General features: G+C 45.0%; 1 protein-coding gene across 1 annotated transcript in view; it reads left to right on the plus strand.

Annotated features, from left to right (window-relative positions):
• PSAT1 (phosphoserine aminotransferase 1) overlaps positions 1-19,664 on the plus strand; it is a 28,563-nt gene extending 8,899 nt beyond the window's left edge. Inside the window, exons 5-9 of the mRNA XM_055578380.1 lie at positions 4-176; positions 1,714-1,883; positions 7,760-7,888; positions 17,512-17,649; positions 18,547-19,664. Coding sequence (XP_055434355.1) covers positions 4-176; positions 1,714-1,883; positions 7,760-7,888; positions 17,512-17,649; positions 18,547-18,652 — 716 coding nt within the window. The 3' untranslated portion in view covers positions 18,653-19,664. The remainder of the gene's footprint in view (positions 1-3; positions 177-1,713; positions 1,884-7,759; positions 7,889-17,511; positions 17,650-18,546) is intronic.

Consider the following 19,664-nt stretch of genomic DNA (forward strand, 5'->3'; position numbering starts at 1 on the left):
TAGAAATTCCAGATCCGAGCACCTGGACCCTCAACCCGGATGCCTCCTATGTGTATTACTGCGCCAATGAGACTGTGCATGGAGTGGAGTTTGACTTTATCCCTGATGTCAAGGGAGCAGTGCTGGTCTGCGACATGTCCTCAAACTTCCTGTCCAGGCCAGTGGATGTTTCCAAGGTAAAGCCTGAAAGAGGCCTGGGTCAGGCGGAACCCAGTTTGGTTTTTCTAAGGACATTTTAACATATACTAGGACAGAGAAAGGCCGACCTTGGTTGTCAGAATATTTACATCCGGACCTTCACAGGCCTTTGTTGACAGTTGCCTCACAGGGTCCTACTTGATTCCTTGGGGAATTCACCTGCCTTTGAGGGTGGCTTTTAGAATTTTTTTTCATTGACACCTTGGGAATTTCTTGCTGTTGTCAAGGGAAGATATGCATTATCCAAACTTGGGGGGCTATGAAGGAGCCCTGCCTTACCTTGTTAGCCACCCCAGCACCAAGAGCATCCATAGGACATGAGATTCCCAGGTGGATCTCCAGGGTGGGCAGTGGGAGAGGCACCCACCGTTGCACAACATGGGGGGCAGGGGTTAGGAGGGTGATATCTGTAAGGAAGTTAAAACAAACTAAGTGGTAGTGTGCCTTTAAAAAAATTCTGGTAAAATATACTTATTATAAAATTGACAGTTTTAATGATTTATAAGCATACAGTTCAGTGTCATTAAGTACATATACATGATTGTACAATTCTCATCACCATCTGTCTCCAGGACTTTTTCTTCCCACTGAAACTCTGTCCCCATTAAACAATAACCCCAGTCCTTCCTCCCCCTAGTCACTGGCAACCACTATTGTCTATATAATTTTTTTAGTCTCTGTGAATTTGACTGGTTTAGATAACCTCACATCAGTGGAGTCTTGCGATATTTGTCCTTTCATGTCTAGCTTGTTTTCACTGAGCATAATGTTCTCAGGGTTCACCCTTGTGGTAGCATGTCAGAACTCCATTTCTTTTTAGGCCAAGTAATATTCTGTTGTGTGAATATATACATTTTGTTTATAGCCTACTTTTTATTTTCACTTACCATACACTGGCAATTCTAAACAATGCCAATTGTAAAAATACCTCTTCCTGTTGGGCCAGGCTATCCCCCTCCTCCCATGTGGGATGCTACTGAATTTTCCTAAAGGGTTTATGGGGAGACATGGAAGAAGGTTCTATATCTTACATGGAAATTGTCCCAAAGTACATTAAACATCTCTTTTTCTGAATTTTTTTCTCTCTTGGGCAGCTTGTTTCATTTCTCAGTGTCTTCTGATTGTCCCTTTATACAAATATAAGTAGATTAAAAAATTGGTTTCTTTAGGTCACCAAGGTCAGCAGCCTTATTTTAAAGATGGGTTTGGAGGTAATAAAGAGATGTAATAGAGTGAATAGGAATAGATACAAGGTCTTCACAGTGGTGGGCTTGGGCTGGCCTCTTCATGGGGAGAAGGACCAGGCAGATTCATAATCTGCAGGCTCTAAACTCACAAGTATTGATTTGCTGTCCAGATAGAGATTCCTTTAGAAAAGGGAATTTGCTCTGAACAGGATTAAAATTGAGTTACTTCCTCATAAAAACTGTGTTTTAGAAAGAGATTGGGGAATTTGACATACATTTATGAAAGATGACCAAGTATGTTTAAAATAGCACGTTTTCTCTTTGGCAGTTTGGTGTGATTTTTGCTGGTGCCCAGAAGAATGTTGGCTCTGCAGGGGTCACGGTGGTGATTGTCCGAGACGACCTGCTGGGGTTTGCCCTCAAAGAGTGCCCCTCGGTCCTGGATTACAAAGTGCAGGCTGGAAATAACTCCCTGTACAACACACCTCCCTGTTTCAGGTAACTCCAGGGTGTGGCTTGGGGACCAGGGAAGGAGGGGGTCTCAGCATTTTCCATCAATACTATGTGACTTTCTGAAGCTGGACATGATTCTGTGAATTGGTAACCTAATCGCCCAGATGTCCTTCAGGATTCTCTGCCCAGCTCACCTCTTCCTCATCCTCCTCTGTGCACTGTCTGATCAGCTTTCCTTGCCTTTCTTTTTTGGGGTGTTTCTGTTTGGTCTTGGTAGCCTTGGTGGTTCACCATTAGCCCAAAAGCTTTCTCCACATGAAGTGTCATGCCTGCATCTCAAACAAGCAGTGCAACTTTAGAGAAGAACTTTCAAAGGCTGGGCTACCTGCCTTTTTCATTCCCTAGCTGGGCCTGCTTGAAGCCCACGGCTTGGCATTGGACACACTGGCTGGAACAAACACTTCTCTGTTTTTCACCCAGTCTGCAGGGGTCCTGTTAGCCTGGCTTCCTGTTAATCCTAGTCAGAGTCCGCATTATAGCACATTTGGGGAAAGTAAGGCTATTCCACCTTATGGTCTTTTAACTCTCAGACTCAGGCAGTTGGTGAAAATCTTTGTGACACCTAAAATTTAGCCTGATAAGTTTTATTACTAGCAATCTGTGTGAGTTTAGGCAAGTTGCTTAATCTGTTTGTGTATCTGGTGTCTCCAAGAGTAATTAGTTGTTGATAAAGATTGGATGATTAAAATATGTGTCTAAAATATGCTTGGGGGCTTCCCTTGTAGCTGTCAGTAAAGTATCTGCCTGCAATGCAGAAGACCTGGGTTCAATCCCTGGGTCAGGAAGATCCCCTGGAGAAGGACATGGCAACCCATTCCAGCATTCTTGCCTGGAGAATCCCATGGACAGAGGAGCCTGTAGTGTCTAAACCTCTACCACCAAACTGTGCTTAGTGAATGCCTGGCTCTCAGTGGCTTATAAATGTTAGTGCTGTATTATTGTTTACCAGCAGGGATAAGAGCCAGAGTTTATAGATTATCTTATCTTTCCAGGGCATCTATGATGTAAATAGTGATGCATATGACCCACTTAATCTCCCAAGCACCCTAGGAGATAGGTACTCTAATTGTTATTCCCATTTTGCAAGTGAAGAAGCCAAAGCCATACTTCTAGGAAGTGGCGTGAATTTGAACCCAGGCGGTCTAACTTGAAAGCCTGGATAAGTACAGCTGGTGCCTTCATGCTCTTCAACAGCAAAATGACCAGTGTGGGTTTGTGTTGGAAGGGTCCCATCTCTGGAGAATAGATGGCTGTTGGAGTCCTGCTCTTTGAAGTTTTTCAGTGATGGTGGATGCTCTCATAACAGAGCATATGAAGAGGTGCTCGGGCCAGTGCAGGCCTTGGCTACATGGGGGCTGAGGCTTTGTTAGCGGTCTCCCTCCGAGGCGCTGCCTGTGGGAAAGATACTTCTTCCATATAATTTACCACAGGAAGAAAAGAGCTTTTTCCACAGCTGGAATGCTGATGGAAATTGTTGCTGGTTTTCTGCGTAGCTCATGTAGGCTGCAGCAGCTCTTCTTTCTGTGTCCCCTGCTTCCCTCAGGCAACGGAGGTGTCCGGTATTTTCTCCTGGTCACCTGTCAATCCCACTCTGTCTCACTCCGGTTGAAAGTGCTTCTGAAGTGCCTGGTGGGGATTGCGGGGCAGGGCTGAACCTGTCTTGCCCACTTGTCTTGTCTCTGGGGTTTCTGGTAGTGGACAAACCAGTAACCACTGGCCAGCTGGGAAAGGAGCCTTATTGTGCTGAGCAGTACTGGACAGCTGGGTCCCCTGGGGAAGGGGCTCTGGAGCCAGGCCACACTGTGGCAGGAGGTGCTGGGAGGCGTTCAGTCCTTACCTGTTAGAACAAACAGCCAGGGTCTGGTCTCGGGCGCATGAGTCTTTCAGGCAGAGGCAGAGACCACTGAGGCTCTGGGAGCAAGAAAGTGTGTGGGGCCGGGAAAGCCCTGGCCCTGGATGTGCCCTGAAGGCCAGCAGTTCTGATCAGACCATAGACTGGGGGAGCAGGATGAGCTGTCTTTCCCTCTGGCACCTTCTCTATGTGAGTGAGTGACCTTGAAATCAATTTTTTTTTAATGTAATGAATATGTTAAAATGCAGCCTGTTAATATTAAAAGTCAGCAGAAATAGTGAGTTAGCAGGTGAGTCTGTCTAATGGGAAATAAAAATGTCTGGAGTCAGACCTGGGGGAGGCACTGAGAGAAAGTCCTTCTTGAATGACTCACAGAGGGTCATTACCCTGCCAGCGCCTGTGCAGGCCTCTGCCCCAGGCGTTGACCAGTAAGGTGTGCAGGGCCAACCTGGTCACCTGGGGGCAGGGGCACAGGCGGGGGAGGGCAGACACTCCCTGCCTGGAGGCTTTCTGCCTAAGGAGGGAGCTGAGCCAGACACACAGAAACAAGGGGAGAAAAACAGCAAGGTTTCTTCTCCAGACAAATCAGGATAGTGAAAACTGAGACCATCTCAGGGCAGTACTGACAATAAGATTTGATCAGAATTGCATATAGCTGATTCACTTTGTTATACAACAGAAACTAACACAACACTGTAAAGCAGTTACACGCCAATTAAAAAAAGAGAGAATCATATAAATGTGGAGGTCAAAAGAGATTGGGTTAAATTCTGACCCAGGACACCCCTTGGTGTCTTGGATTCTTTTACTCTAAAAGAAGAGAAAAGGAAAAACAGTAAACATCTGTGTGACTGAGCAGTTACTTACAGTCTATGACTTGAAAAACTAAGATTTCATTTGGTGTGTTTTTAAGATTAGAAAATTGTAGTTCTCCCAGTGAGAACAAGCATCGAATGGAGAGAGGAGGATTTGTGCATGATACCCTCCCCAGGCCTGGCTGTGAGCTGATAAGGCACCCAGAACAGTTCAGAACTTTGTATCACGTGGAAGTCCTTGAAAATGTCCCAAGTTAAAAAAGAAGCTCTTTTTTTTTCTAATAAAATTAGAGCCAAGTGACCAGAGGCCCTGGGAAGTTTGTTTGAACTGAACTGGACAACTGGCCTTCACATAATTGCCTGTAACCCTGAGCAGTGAATTGGGGTGGAATAAAGGACCATGTGGAAATTCTGTTTAACACTAAGCCCAGTTTGTGGACAAGCAAACAGATTCCTAAACTTCCTTTCTAACCCTATAAGGCAGATTTACTTCCCATGACTAACGGGACCTGTAAGTATAAATTCGTTTTATCTATCGTATGAAGTAGCTAATGAGAAACAAAATATTCCCCACTAACCCAGGCCATCCTTCTTATCAGGATGGGAATGTGGGCCTGCCCAGGAGGCTTAGTCCTTCAGAACAGCCAGGGAGAGTTTCCAGGGCTTTCTGGGGTGCTTTTCTAATCCCTAGTGCCCAAAAAGCATTTTGTATTGCTTAGAAAAGTTAACACAAGATCTTGGCAAAGACTTCTGAGGCAAAACTACTGCTAACTGCTTGCTGTGCAGGGCAGATGCAAATAGAGCCATATATTTAATTATGCAAATGAAATGTTACCATACTTGCTGCTCTGTGAATTCTTTTTCCACCCAGCAATGTACTGTGAACACGGCTGTGTCAGGACAAATGCTTGCCTTTTTTACCCTTTGAATTGCGGTGTGATATTCCAGAGAATGGATCTGCTGTGATTTATATAGTCATTTAACGCACAGGCTTAGACAGTACACTTACACTGTGTGAAAAGAAAGTGAAAATGTTAGTCCCTCGGTGGTGTCCAACTCTGCAACCCCACGGACTGACTGTAGCTCTCCAGGCTCCTCTGTCCATGGATTTTTTCCAGGCAAGAATATTGGAGTGGGTTGCCATTCCCTTCTCCAGGGGATCTTCCCAACCCAGAGATTAAACCTGGGTTTCCTGCATTGCAGTTGGATTCTTTACAGTCTGAGCCACCAGGGAAGCCCAATCTGGTGGCATTTTAGAAGTGAAGACAATATATCAGTTAAAAGTGATACCCTGGTTAGTGGGGAGAATGGAGACCAAGTTGCAAGGCTGCATAAGCGTCTTAGGACCCCTGTGTTTTGAAGATTTCGGATGGTGTGGGAGTGGAAGCGTGTGTTAGCTATGCATTAGAGGTTCCAGCTGAGTCATGAGGCCAGACATCCTTCCACTTCTGGGGCATCTGGTCTCCAGGAGAACTCGTTTCCTGCTAAGCCATCTGCCTTACACTGAGGCTTTGTAGACGGAAGCTAAGGGTGCTAGTTCTGGGCGGCTTGTAAAACGGGTGGGTTCTCTGCTGACTGTGCTGCTCAGATCTCATTAGGATTAGCCAGGAGCATGCTCAGTGAGTCTGGGTATGGGGCTGAGCCACACACCAAGAGGGAAGTGTGTGGGTGCTGAGGTCTGGCTGGGACCATGGACCTGGTCTGAGCCTTTGCTGCAGCCGTGATTTGATGACTGAAATAGCAGCTTGGGAACCCTGGGAAAACAGCTGCAGTGAGAAGTGAAGCCCAGTCACCAAAATGTACTGTTGAACAGGCAGGACTCACAGGTGACTCTGCTGGGATCATGTGGTAGGGTGGGTTTATGTGGTTCCTGGGGGAACGAGCAGTTTGGGGTTAGATGGAAATTCTAGAGCATCTTATGGGAAAGTGGGAGAACACCTTATCTGGAACACACGTGTGAGCTGTTATGCCCCTGCAGCCGCTGCTCTTGGCACCTGTGTCGGAGCTGTGGTGCCAGCCTGATCGCCCCACTGGCAGGTGAGATAGTGGCTGAGGGTCTGGAGCCCTTTTGTTATTGTGCAAAGAGCTGGGCCTTTGGAATCAGACCAGCTGGGGTTGGAATCTTGCTTTATCAGCTACTTGTTGGATGTAAAATTCATGCAGAGTCAAGCTCTCTGAGCCTGTTTCCTCATCTGTAAAATAAGATAATGGCAGCTCTGGCCTCAGACTTTTTATGATCAGTAAAAGGGCGCCTAGCCTGCTGAATGGTGCTTGCCTCCCCTTGCTTTCTTCTTTCTCCTCTGCCCCTCTGATTTCTCAGTCTTTATCCAGAGAGCTTCAGCTGAGGCTGTAAACACCCAGCGGCTGATTTCTGCTTTGAGATCCCTCCCCTCTGGCCCTGGACACCATTTCTCATTCCTTCCAGGGCCATCTGGGGAGCCCGCTGGGGAAGCTTCTGGAGGAGCCATCGCATGGTTCTGGGTACAGGCCATTCTCTGCCCAGTGGCCCTGGGCAGCCCCACATTGGCTTCTGCTACCTTTTGGGGGTAGAAATACCAGAGTTCTCCAGCCACCTGGAGGCAATGAAGGAGCCAGTCAGTATCTTGGGCTTCCCTGGGACCAGCTTCTTGTGTGTCTTCCCCTCCCCACCCTGTCACAGTGTTAATAAACGAGGCAGCAGCTATGTTGGGGGGGTCCGCACCCCAGACCTTCACTGGACCTAGACACCCAGCAACTAAGTCTACACAAATTCCTCTGGGGAACCTTTGTCCCCCCTCGTAGAGAGGGCATAGCTGGCCTTCTCCATTTGCCCAGATCGAGCTGTGTCTTTTCCACAGAAGACCTCTGTTCCTGCCCTGTGGGCTTTCAGGGGGGAGCACACGGAGCCCTCAGCACCATTTTATTTTTCATTTTTCGGTTGTGCCATGTGCCATGTGGGATCTTAGTTCCCCAGCCAGGGAGCCAACCTGTGCCCCCTGGACTGAAAGCTTGGAGGCTGAACCACTGGACCACCAGGGAAGTCCCCTCAGCAGTTTTTTTTTTTCTTTTTAAAGAAATTTTTTCTCTTTTAAAACTAATTTGTCTAATGGTGTCTTTAAGTCTATTTTAGTACAGCTTTAGTTTGCTCAGAAGTCTTGTTATTTGTGCAAAGCTGATCTAAATGGATACATGTATTTTTTCACTCTTTATTTTAGCATCTATGTCATGGGCTTGGTCCTGGAGTGGATTAAGAACAACGGTGGGGCAGCAGCCATGGAGAAACTTAGCTCCATCAAATCGCAAATGATTTATGATATTATTGATAATTCGCAAGGATTCTATGTGTAAGTGGATGGTTTTTATCTCACATTTTGCCTATTGTGACTTAAAAAATGTGTTTATGCTGTGTTGGTTTTGGAACATGGATGCAGCCATCTTTCTGTGAGACATTGAAGTCCCCAGGAGCGTGAGGCACGTGAATTTTCCCTCCTGCATCTCCACGCCAGGAATACCGGGCTTTGGGACCTGTCTCCCACTGGTGGTGAAATTGCTTACACTGCATACCCCTGTCTCCCCACCACCCCCTCTCTGTCCCTGGGGACAAAACATGAACATGCTAGAAGGTCTCAGCTTTGTCTCAGGACTCCACTGGAGACCCTTGGTATAAGCACCCACTCCTGACCTCTCTGGGATGTTTACCCTTTTAGAAAAGTTTACTCTTTCCCTTTCAGATCAGATCAGTTGCTCATTCGTGTCCAACTCTTTGTGACCCCATGAATCGCAGCACACCAGGCCTCCCTGTCCATCACCAACTCCCGGAGTTCACTGAGACTCATGTCCGTCAAGTCAGTGATGCTATCCAGCCATCTCATCCTCTGTCGTCCCCTTCTCCTCTTGCCCCCAATCCCTCCCAGCATCAGAGTCTTTTCCAGCGAGTGAACTCTTCGCATGAGGTGGCCAAAGTACTGGAGTTTTAGCTTTAGCATCATTCCTTCCAAAGAAATCCCAGGGCTGATCTTCAGAATGGACTGGTTGGATCTCCTTGCAGTCCAAGGGACTCTCAAGAGTCTTCTCCAACACCACAGTTCAAAAGCATCAGTTCTTCGGCACTCAGCCTTCTTCACAGTCCAACTCTCACATCCATACATGACCACTGGAAAAACCATAGCCTTGACTAGACGAACCTTTGTTGGCAAAGTAATGTCTCTGCTTTTGAATATGCTATCTAGGTTGGTCATAACTTTCCTTCCAAGGAGTAAGCGTCTTTTAATTTCATGGCTGCAGTCACCATCTGCAGTGATTTTGGAGCCCAGAAAAATAAAGTCTGACACTGTTTCCACTGTTTCCCCATCTATTTCCCATGAAGTGATGGGACCGGATGCCGTGATCTTCGTTTTCTGAATGTTGAGCTTTAAACCAACTTTTTCACTCTCCACTTTCACTTTCATCAAGAGGCTTTTTAGTTCCTCTTCACTTTCTGCCATAAGGGTGGTGTCATCTGCATATCTGAGGTTATTGATATTTCTCCCGGCAATCTTGATTCCAGCTTGTGTTTCTTCCAGTCCAGCATTTCTCATGATGTACTCTACATATAAGTTAAATAAGCAGGGTGACAATATACAGCCTTGACGTACTCCTTTTCCTGTTTGGAACCAGTCTGTTGTCCATGTCCACTTCTAACTGTTGCTTCCTGACCTGCAAATTTCTCAAGAGGCAGATCAGGTGGTCCGGTATTCCCATCTCTTTCAGAATTTTCCACAGTTTATTGTGATCCACACGGTCAAAGGCTTTGGCATAGTCAATAAAGCAGAAATAGATGTTTTTCTGGAACTCTCTTCCTTTTTCCATGATCCAGCGAATGTTGGCAATTTGATCTCTGGTTCCTCTGCCTTTTCTAAAACCAGCTTGAACATCAGGAAGTTCACGGTTCACATATTGCCAAAGCCTGGCTTGGAGAATTTTGAGGCCTGTAGTCAGTGAATGGAATTGGCTCTGGTATGGTTGACTCCTAGTTAAATGTCTTTGTGACTAATTGATTCATGAACATGTGTTGACCCCTGGACCAGCACCAGAAAACCCATGGGCCTTGTATTGATCTCTTAGGGATGCTAGAGCAAAAGTACCATTAACTTGGTGGCTTAAAACAAGAGAAATTTATTTTCAGTTATTAGGAGTCTAGGAGTTCAAAGTCAAGCTGTCAGCAAGGCTTTGCTCCCTGCAGAGACTCCCGAGAAGAGTCCATTCCTGGCCCCTTCCAGCTTCTGGGGGCTTTGGGCATTCCTGCCTCACCCCAGTCTCTGCCTCTGCTTCACGTGGCCTTCTCCTTCTTTGTGTGTCTTCTCTTCTGTCTCTCACAAGGTGGTCATTGGATATAGGACCTACTCAGATAATCCAGGATGATTTATCTCATCTAGAGATCCTTAGCTTAATTGCACCAGCATAGATCCTTTTTCTTTTCTTTTGCAGTAATTACTTTAATTATTTGGCTGCCCTAGGTCTTAGTTGCAGCATGTGGGATCTAGTTCCCTGACCAGGGATCGAACCCTGGCCCCCTGCATGGGGAGCACAGAGTCCCAGCCACTGGACCACTAGGAAAGTCCCGACCCTTTTTCTTACTAGGTCACATTCACAGGTGAATGTGGAGGTGAGCACATGGATAAACCTTTGCAGAGGCCCACCATTCAACCCCCTACAACAGGCCTCTCACCAAAATGCCACATATAAAGTACCTACTATAGTGCCTGGTACACAAAGAGCTTAACAGGCAATGCTTTCATTTGCTTTCCCTTCCTTCGTGGTGGGGACTCCTGTGGGAGGATCTGACCTTATGCTGTGTATGCACACCCATTTCTACACACATATGCATAGATACTCTCATTGACCAAGCCAGGACCCCCTTCTTAGTGGTATTTACTCTTCGGAGTTCAGTCTGTTGTAACAAAAACATCTAGCTGACAATAACAAAGGAATTTTTGCTCTCATTTGAGAACTCAGTGGACCACATAAGACACACACACACACAAAGATGCCTCAAACCTGACTTCGAGTTGTATGTTTTGCCAGGACTTGCTAACACATCTCCATAACCAACCATGGGTGAGGGGTGGGGGTGTGCTGATGGGGCAGCCATAACTGCTGCTGTCATCTCTGCCCTTAACTGATTGCCTGCTCCTATGAGTGCTTGGCCTGCAGCCACAAGCCCTCAGGGAGTCCAGCTGGGCTGAATGACTTAAGCTTTAGAGTCCTCTTTCATACGCCATCTGGGGGAAGGGATTCCCCACTATGCATTCCTGCCTTCTCTGTGGTTCTGTGGCTTGGCCCTTAGGAATCTTCCATTTTAGATCCTGATATATGAGAGGGGAAGCCAGAGTACTCCATTAGCACTTAGTAGAGCCATTTTAACATGCGTGATTGGCAATAGATGGTCCAAGGAGTTCATAGCCAAGGGCTAAATGATGAGTCAGGAGCTGAGGACAGGAGGATTCTGCTTTGGCTGGAGGAGAAGGGAGGGCTTTTAGATGAGCTTCAGCCTTGGGCAGGAGTAGAATTAGGCAGAGAAGAAGGCAGAAATTCTTCTATAAATTTTTAGGAAGGCAAAGAATGGCCCCTGGAAAGCACTCGAGGGAAGAAAGTAGTGTGTTTGGAGAGCAGAGAGTGGGCTGCCTAGAGGGATGGCTTGTGCTGGGATTGAAAAGATAGTGTGGAAAGGTCTGAAGACATGTTTAATTCATTAGTTCATTTACCCATTTGTCTGCTTACCCATCCACCCACCCTCCATCTACCCATCCATTTACCATCCATCTGCCCATCCATCCATCCATCCATCCACCCCTCCAGTAAATGGTGCCTGAGCACTCCTCTGGGCTAGCCTGGTTTTAGGCTCTGGTGTTACCAAGAAGAATAAGTCTCCTTATTCTTCCTGGCTTCCTAAGAGTGCACAGAATATGAATGTGAGTGAGAGCACGTGGCAGCTATTGTGAAGGGGAGACCAATGTTTCTGTTAGCATTTGACTTCATGTATTTCTTGGGAAATGTATAGGCACAAAATGGGAGGACAGAAAGAATGGTGATGCCCCTGGAAGAAATCCAGGGCATTAGAAAGAAAATAAAGTATAGAAGGAACACCAAAAGTCCCAGAAATTCTTCCCTCTGCTCGAGATCCTTTAACTACAAGCACCCCCCAGCATCTTCCAGAAAGCAGCCTGCCAAAGCCAACATGGCAGGTGGGTTGTCTCCTGGGCCATCTGATCACTTTCCCATGCAAAACTCCTCATTCACTTATGAACAGGCTTTTGAGCCTGAACTTACATCCTTTTCTGAATAAACCACTTTCTGGGAACTCCCATTCACTCCTGGGCCGCCTGCCCAGAAAATGTCATCCTGGCTCATGGAATTACTGTGGAACCTTGTTACCATAGTCAGGAGCACACTTTGCTCCCCTCACCCCTGTTCAGCAGTTGGACACTCACAAGCTGTCTCTGTGTGCATCTGGATTTTCAGGAAATGCTTCGCTATGGAAATATGGCCCTGAAGGGGAAGTGAGCAGTTTCTAAGAGGAATACCAAGGAACCTAGAGTTGGAATTTACCGTTCACCATCACTTTCATTCCTCATTTTTGTCCCGCCTTTGGTGCCCCGCTGCCTGGTAGAGCAGCCCCTTTATGGAACACAGTTTTGGGCAGTTTGCTGGGGGTTGGACCAGCTCTGCCAGTGTTCCTGGCCGGGGACTCAGAGACTTGAGAGGGCCACTACTGAAGTCCCTGTTCATTCTATAGCCTGACCACCACAGTTGCTGGCTGGCTGTGAGTTGAGCCCACGTGGGCAGTGTAGCATCTTGGCTGTAGAAGCCCCGCATTGCCACTTACTAGCATGTGGCCTTGGGCAGGTGTCCTGACCACTCTAGACTCAATTTCCTCATCTGTACAATGGACATAAGTCCATAGTATATTATGATCATCATGAGGGTTAAATGAAAATGCGTATGAATCAGGAGTATATAATGGAGGGGTTTAAGGGCTCTTGCTCTGGGTCATTTGTGTAAAGCATGAGAAACCCTACTTTGTAGGTAGGGAGCATTCCTGAAAGTTAGCTCTTAATATTATTTGTGGTTATTACGGAAAGCACCTGGGATGTTCCTGACACATAATGTTTAATATGTATTAGATACTAATTTTTTAGAATTTGTTTATTTTAATTGAAGGATAATTACTTTACAGTATTGTGATGGTTTTTGCCATACATCATTGTGAATTGGCCATAGGCATACATGTGTCCCCTCCATCTTGAAACCACACCCCGACCCACCTGGCTCCCCACCCCATCCCTCCAGGTTGCGAGAGAGCACTGGCTTTGGGTGCCCTGCATCATATATCAAATTAAAATGTTCTAGATATTAACTTTCAGAGAAGGCAATGGCACCCCACTCCAGTACTCTTGCCTGGAAAATCCCATGGATGGAGGAGCCTGGTAGGCTGTAGTCCATGGGGTCGCTAAGAGTCGGACATGACTGAATGACTTCCCTTTCACTTTTCTCTTTTATGCATTGGAGAAGGAAATGGCAACCCACTCCAGTGTTCTTGCCTGGAGAATCCCAGGGACGGGGGAGCCTGCTGGGCTTCTGTCTATGGGGTCGCATAGAGTCGGACACGACTGAAGTGACTTAGCAGCAGCAGCAGATATTAACTTTAACATGCTAAAGATGTCCAAGTGGTAGAATCCATTTCAGATCAGAAATCACCTTTTATCATCAACTTCCTGTGGGAACCAGGCCTTAGGAAAGAGGGAAGCACCTGACGAGTCCAGAGACAACCCGAAAATAAAGCAGGCAGAGCTCTTAGTGTCTTACAGATATTAATACATTTTATTGTTGTCACTTCCTTGCGAGCAGACAGTGTTTTACAGCAGCAGAGCCAGATTATGGTCAGGTGCAAAGGGCAGGTGGGATCAGACAGGGTATGAACATGGGGAGAGTCGGTGGGGCTGGTTTCAGAGCCTTTAACTACTACACTAAGGAAACAACAGAAATCACAGATGATGTGACTTTCTATTAAAACTGCAGGAATCAGTGGAAAAGATTATAAATGATTATGTTCAGAATTGTGATTGGTTACATCGAAATGTATAAAAGTCAATTACTTTCCCAAATTCCAGTGATAACAATAAAAAATGAGGAAAGATCCCATTCACAATAATCACAAACATTAGTAAATATTAGTTCAGTGTTTAACTAGGAAAGTTAGTGCAAGAGGATAGCTGAAAAATATTTAACATATGTGGACATTAGTAAAATGTAATGTTAGCATATGGTCTATTAAAATACAAAGCCACTGGCAGAAGGAAAGACAGATAACTGGAAAAGTTCAGAAACTTTTGTTTACTTGAGAATTGCATTTTGGTTTTTGTGGTTGTTTATTTTTTGGCCACATGTGGGAGCTTAGTTCCCTGAACAGGGATTGACTCCACACCTCCTGCATTGGAAGCGGAAGTCCTAACTACTGGACCGCCTGAGAAGTCCCTGCATTTTAAATTAGACAAAAAAACATGCTTTTAATTGATTGAAGCATTGATAATTCATTTAAACAAAAATTAGAGTTATATATTTTCAGCATGCCATACATAAATTCTAATCAATCAAAAAGATGTAAATGCATTGAAATGCAAGACATACATATAAAATCCAGCAAAGAATTTCTGTTTAAGTATAGAGTGTACAGAGGCCTTCCAAAATAAGCCATAAAACGCAAAAGCCATAAAGTAAAAGACATTTAATTACATGAAAAATTTGAAACTTTGCTCCAGTTCAAGACATCATGAACAAAACAAAATGATAGATATGAGAAAAACTTCGTAGCATAGAACTTACAAGGGTTACTTTTGCTATAGGGAAGAATCCACAAATTAAAAAGGATAAACCAAAAAAAATAAAAAATAAAAAACCAGGCAGGAGGTGGTCTCTAACTGTATGAGCAAACGACAGGGAAGAAACAGCTGGCTAATAGATGAAAGGGGTTAATTTCTTCAGGAAATGCAGAGTAAAACCATGAGGTGTTTTCCTTCTGATCAACAGAAATTCTGAAGATTGATAACAGCTGGTGTTGGCAAGGGACCACACTTTGGTTATGTTGAGTGTAAATGTGTTCAGTTTTGGAGTGAGGTTGCTGCTGCTATAAGTTGCTTCAGTCGTGTCCGACTCTGTGTGACCCCATAGATGGCAGCCCACCAGGCTCCCCCATCCCTGGGATTCTCTAGGCAAGAATACTGGAGTGGGTTGCCATTTCCTTCTCCAATGCATGAAAGTGAAAAGTGAAAGTGAAGTCGCCCAGTCGTGTTGGACTCTTAGCGACCCCATGGACTGCAGCCCACCAGGCTCCTCCATCCATGGGATTTTCCAGGCAAGAGTACTGGAGTGGGGTGCCATCGCCTTCTCCAGTGAGGTTGCAACACCCATCAAAGTTCACAACTCTTGCACTTTGACCAAAGACTTACCTTAGGCACCTGCCCTCTGCCAGTACTCTGCCTGGCATGGAAGTGTGCACAAAATCAGATGCCCCCAAGTCCAATGTGGGATGCTTACATAATGGGGAAAATCTGGAGTCAACCCAGGTGTCCTTCAGGAGGGGTCTGATGAAGGAAATTAGGGTCCACCAATAGTTTGGGGTGGGGCTTGCCAGGCACCCGGCACCCTATTTGCTACAAGAACTTGCTGAGGTCTCCAGGGCTTGACGGACACACACGCCATTCCTTCCCCTCACCCTGTCCTAACCCCTCCCTCATACCTTCCTCTGAAACCTTTCAACCTTCTCTGGGGAGAATTACTTGCTCAGCTCTGTGCTTCCACAGGGCATGTCCCGTGGAATTTTAATTCCCTACATAGCCGTCTTGCTAGGTTGGAAGCAGCTAATTCCCCTTAATCTATTTCTTCTTTCCCTCAGCCCCACATCAGAGACACTGTCGGGCACTGTGCAGGTATCTGCTGCATGCTAATTTAATCTTCAGTTTCTAGGTTTTATGACATTGTTGCTGTTATGGTACCATCTACTTTCACACTAGGTTGGGTAAATTTGTAGGGGAGGACTGTAAATACAGATTTGCATTTACAGATTTGTAAACCCAGGTTCTTAATTCTTCCCCCTTTTAATATTTTTTACCCTTAAACCACATGTCCTTTTTGCTGCTCCGGCTCTATAATTGGACTCTTGCATGAGGAGCCTGAGGGAGCAGAATATCAAAGGAGGTAGACACTAAAATTTTAATTTAAATGTCAACCAGGAAACCTACTACCTGTGAAAAGGTGGGGCCAGAATTCAGGCTCAAAGCCTATTGCCAGAGACCTGATTTCCCTTCTTGGGTCTCTCTTGTCTGTTAATGTGGACTTGACTCCTGTTAACTTTAACAAGAACTGTGTGTGTGCCTCAGGGGTGAGCACAGCTGTTAATGGGGGGCTTCCTCACACTGCTTTTTTTTGCTGTTTAATTTTAATGAATCCCATCCTGTAGAAATGGAAGATAAAACAGGATGTGCTTGAGAAGATGGGGAAAGAGAGTTATGACATATTTTTCCTTGTATTTCAGAGTAGCATGTCAGCTCTCCTGTTTGTCTCATTTGGTTGTCAATGAAAAATAATTTTGGCTTGCTTGCTTTCCAAACCAGAAACTGAAGTCATATACTAACCTATGAAATTTGACTCATTCATTTTTGAGAATCTGTGTGAGCCCCGTGCAAGGTGCTGGGAATAAAAAGACAAATTTATTTAATTTTAACAGATACTTATATAGCATTGAATGTGATCCAGGCACTCTTCTAAATTGTATCAGTTGTCTGCTTTTGCATCACACACAGAAAACTTCAAGACTGACTTAAAACCACAGCCATTTTCATTGCTCAGGATTCTTTTCCATCAGCAGGTTGAGCTGAACTCAGCTGGGTGGTTTCTTCTGCTGGTCTTTTCTGAGATCACTTATTCAACCAAAGTCATCTGGTGGTTCACCCGGAGTCTAAAATGGCCATGCTCACCTGTCTGGCAGCTAGTGCTGGCTGTTGGCTGGGGCTCTTGTTTCCTGCAGGCTAGCTTGGGCTTGCTTACATAGCAGCAATGTTTGAGCAAGACAGGTATAGAAGCTGCATGTGCCTTGGCTTGGAAGTTGCATGGCATCATTTCTGTTGCAGTCTCTCTCTTTTTAAAAAATTATTTATTTTAATTGGAGGAGAATTACTTTACAATATTGTGATAGTTTTTACCACACATCAGTAGGAATCAGCCATAGGTATGCACGTGTCCCCTCCATCCTGAACCTCCCTACCCACCCTAACCCTTCAGATTGTTTCTTGGTCAAAGCAGATCCACAAGGCCAGCCCAGATTCAAAAGCTGTGAACACTAGGCCCCACCTCTTGCTGGGAAGGCTATGGAGAATTTGTGGCCATTTTCAAATGTACCACAGAAATTCTCTGCAAATACTTTGTTTAGTTCTCACATCAGAGAGGTACAATAGGGAGAGTCAGTAAGTTTCAAGGTCACATGGTTTGGGACAGTACAGTGTTGTAAGTGCTTTGAAAGTTGCTGCTCATTGTTTTTAAGTCTTGCAGCCACTATTCAGAACAACTTTTCCTTCTCTGCAGCTTGTAGAGAAAGGGTCATTCATGTTGCTCTGTGGCTGCCATGTGTTGGAAGCTTCATATACGTTGTGTCATTGAACTGTCAAAACTTGTCTGAAATGGTGATTTTATTAATATTCCCAATATTTGGATGAGGAAACTGAGGCTCTTGGAAATTAAGTACAAGTTGTATAAGAGAATGCTAACTCCCTTTTCCAGATGCAAAAGTTGTCTCCTTAAGTAAATTATAAATGTCCTGGGGCAGATTTTTAACCTCTTGTTTGCATCTAGAAAATGGTTTTTAAAAAATTTTCTGTTGACTTGTTAAAGTTGTACATTGCAGAAAATTATCTACAACAATAAATGTGTTTTTCAGATGTCCAGTGGAGCCCCAGAATAGAAGCAAGATGAATATTCCATTCCGCATTGGCAACACCAAAGGAGACGATGCTTTAGAAAAAAGATTTCTTGACAAAGCTCTTGAACTCAATATGATCTCCTTGAAAGGGCATAGGTGAGTACATGCTACATCCAGAAGCTTGTCAGAGAATTGGTTTAGTTTTCAGATGCAGTGAAAGTGTTAGTTGCTAAATCATATTGGACTCTTTGTGACCCCACGGACTGTAGACCGCCAGGTTCCTCTGTCCATGGAACTCTCCAGGGAAGAATACTGGAGTGGGTAGTCATTCCCTTCTCCAGGGGATCTTCCTGACCCAGGGATCAAACCCATGTCTCCTGCATTGGCAGGCGAGTTGTTTACTGTCTAAGGCACCAGGGAAGCCCATTCAGATGCAGAGTAAAACACATCCAGGAGCCTGCCTAGCTTGAAGTAGTGGTTACTGTAACTAGTTGAAAAAGACCAGTTATTATGGGATAATCTTATTGCTTTTAGAACCCTTAGCATGATTTCTCAGCTGAGAGCGTGATGGAGCCCCATCTTCTAGGAGCTTTGGTCAAAATTACCTTTGAGGCTGTCTGCCGTGACAGCTCAGAAGTTGCCATCCGATCCATGGTGCAACTGGCACAACCCTGTCCAATGTAAGAAAAAGCCTCTATTGCTCCCGCTGGACATTAGGAAGAGGAGTTAATTAATCCTTCAGGCTCCATGAAAAATGTATGTCCTCACGCACAAGAGTACCTGCCAGATCCCTGCCCCCTGTACAGCAGGCTCATCGAAGAGTTGAGTTAACCTAGGTCACATGTAAGCATGACGCTCACTGTGTTGGTAAGAATTCCTAAGGACTGAGATGTCTGAAGCTCTTGGCCTCCTATGGGTATTTTCAGGTGAGAAGTTGGACATGATGATCTCAGGTGCCATGACTCTTAAAGGAGTGGGTGGCTGGAAGGAGGGTGGTCTTGATGTTAAACCAGTTGCTCCTGTTCTTAACGGCTGCATCTGTGGTCCTTCCAGGTCCGTGGGAGGCATCCGGGCCTCTCTGTACAATGCTGTCACTGTCGAAGATGTCCAGAAGCTGGCAGCCTTTATGAAGAATTTTTTGGAGATGCACCAGCTATGAGTGCATCCTGACCAGTATATACTCTGCCCTTGAACAATGAACGAAGCTGAAAGTCACATGGGAATGGTTACAAAAATATTAACAAATATGGCATTTTCTCGAGTGATATGGTAGATTCTTCTTTTTTAGAGAAAAACAGCAACACATCCGCAGCTCTGCCAAACTATTGGGACTTAATTCTGACTTTAACTGGAAGCCTTTAAAAAAATCTTCCCTCTCTTTTTTCTAAAAACTCTTAATTAATACTGTCTTTACTGCTACTCTTTCTGCTTAGATCTCATATTCAAAGCTGCCTGTGGCTTTAATTATGCAAATTGGCAGGTTATTATTTTTAGAAACAAACAGCATGGAGAGTGGGGTGGGGTCCTCTGGGTGCTGAATTTTGATCCTTTGCAAGATGATGCAGTGGGGGGTCTCCTGGGGTTCTGCAGCTATTAGTTCAGGTCACCACCGTCCATGTGGTGAGTGTTCAGGAGTTCAGACTAAAAGGCAAACTGGAAATCTTTCCTTATTCTCATAAAGAGATGAAAGTGACATACTGTATGTTTATATAACAAGGTCTGTTTTTAACACTAAATAGTTTATATCTCCATGCACTTATGTTTTCTAATAATACAGTTCATGTGGGTGTATGTTCAGACTTTGAGAATTTGATAGGATCCGTAACCATTGAAGTGTTACGTTTTCAACGGCTGTGTTCCTACCCTACCCCTTCCTTTTTAAAGCTACTTCACAAGGGTTGGAAGCTCCCTGGCTCACTTTTCCATTCCTCTCAGTGGGTAGAAGAAAGGTTGGTTGGTTGTTTCCTTGTTTTTCAGTTATGCCATTAAACTAAAAATCTCTGTTAAGCTCTTCTTTCCTTTGTTCACATGACTGTTTCTTTATGGTGTTTGGCCAGTAATGCTGTGAGTTTGGGAAGATCTTTGCTGAAGACTCTTTTCCCCTGTTATTCACCCATTGTCAGTTTTTTATGTTGAATATATGAAGGACATTAAAGTCCTAAAACATCTAA

The sequence above is a fragment of the Bubalus kerabau genome, chromosome 4 (genome assembly GCF_029407905.1).
Source record: "Bubalus kerabau isolate K-KA32 ecotype Philippines breed swamp buffalo chromosome 4, PCC_UOA_SB_1v2, whole genome shotgun sequence".
In the NCBI taxonomy this organism is placed as follows: Eukaryota; Metazoa; Chordata; class Mammalia; order Artiodactyla; family Bovidae; genus Bubalus; species Bubalus kerabau.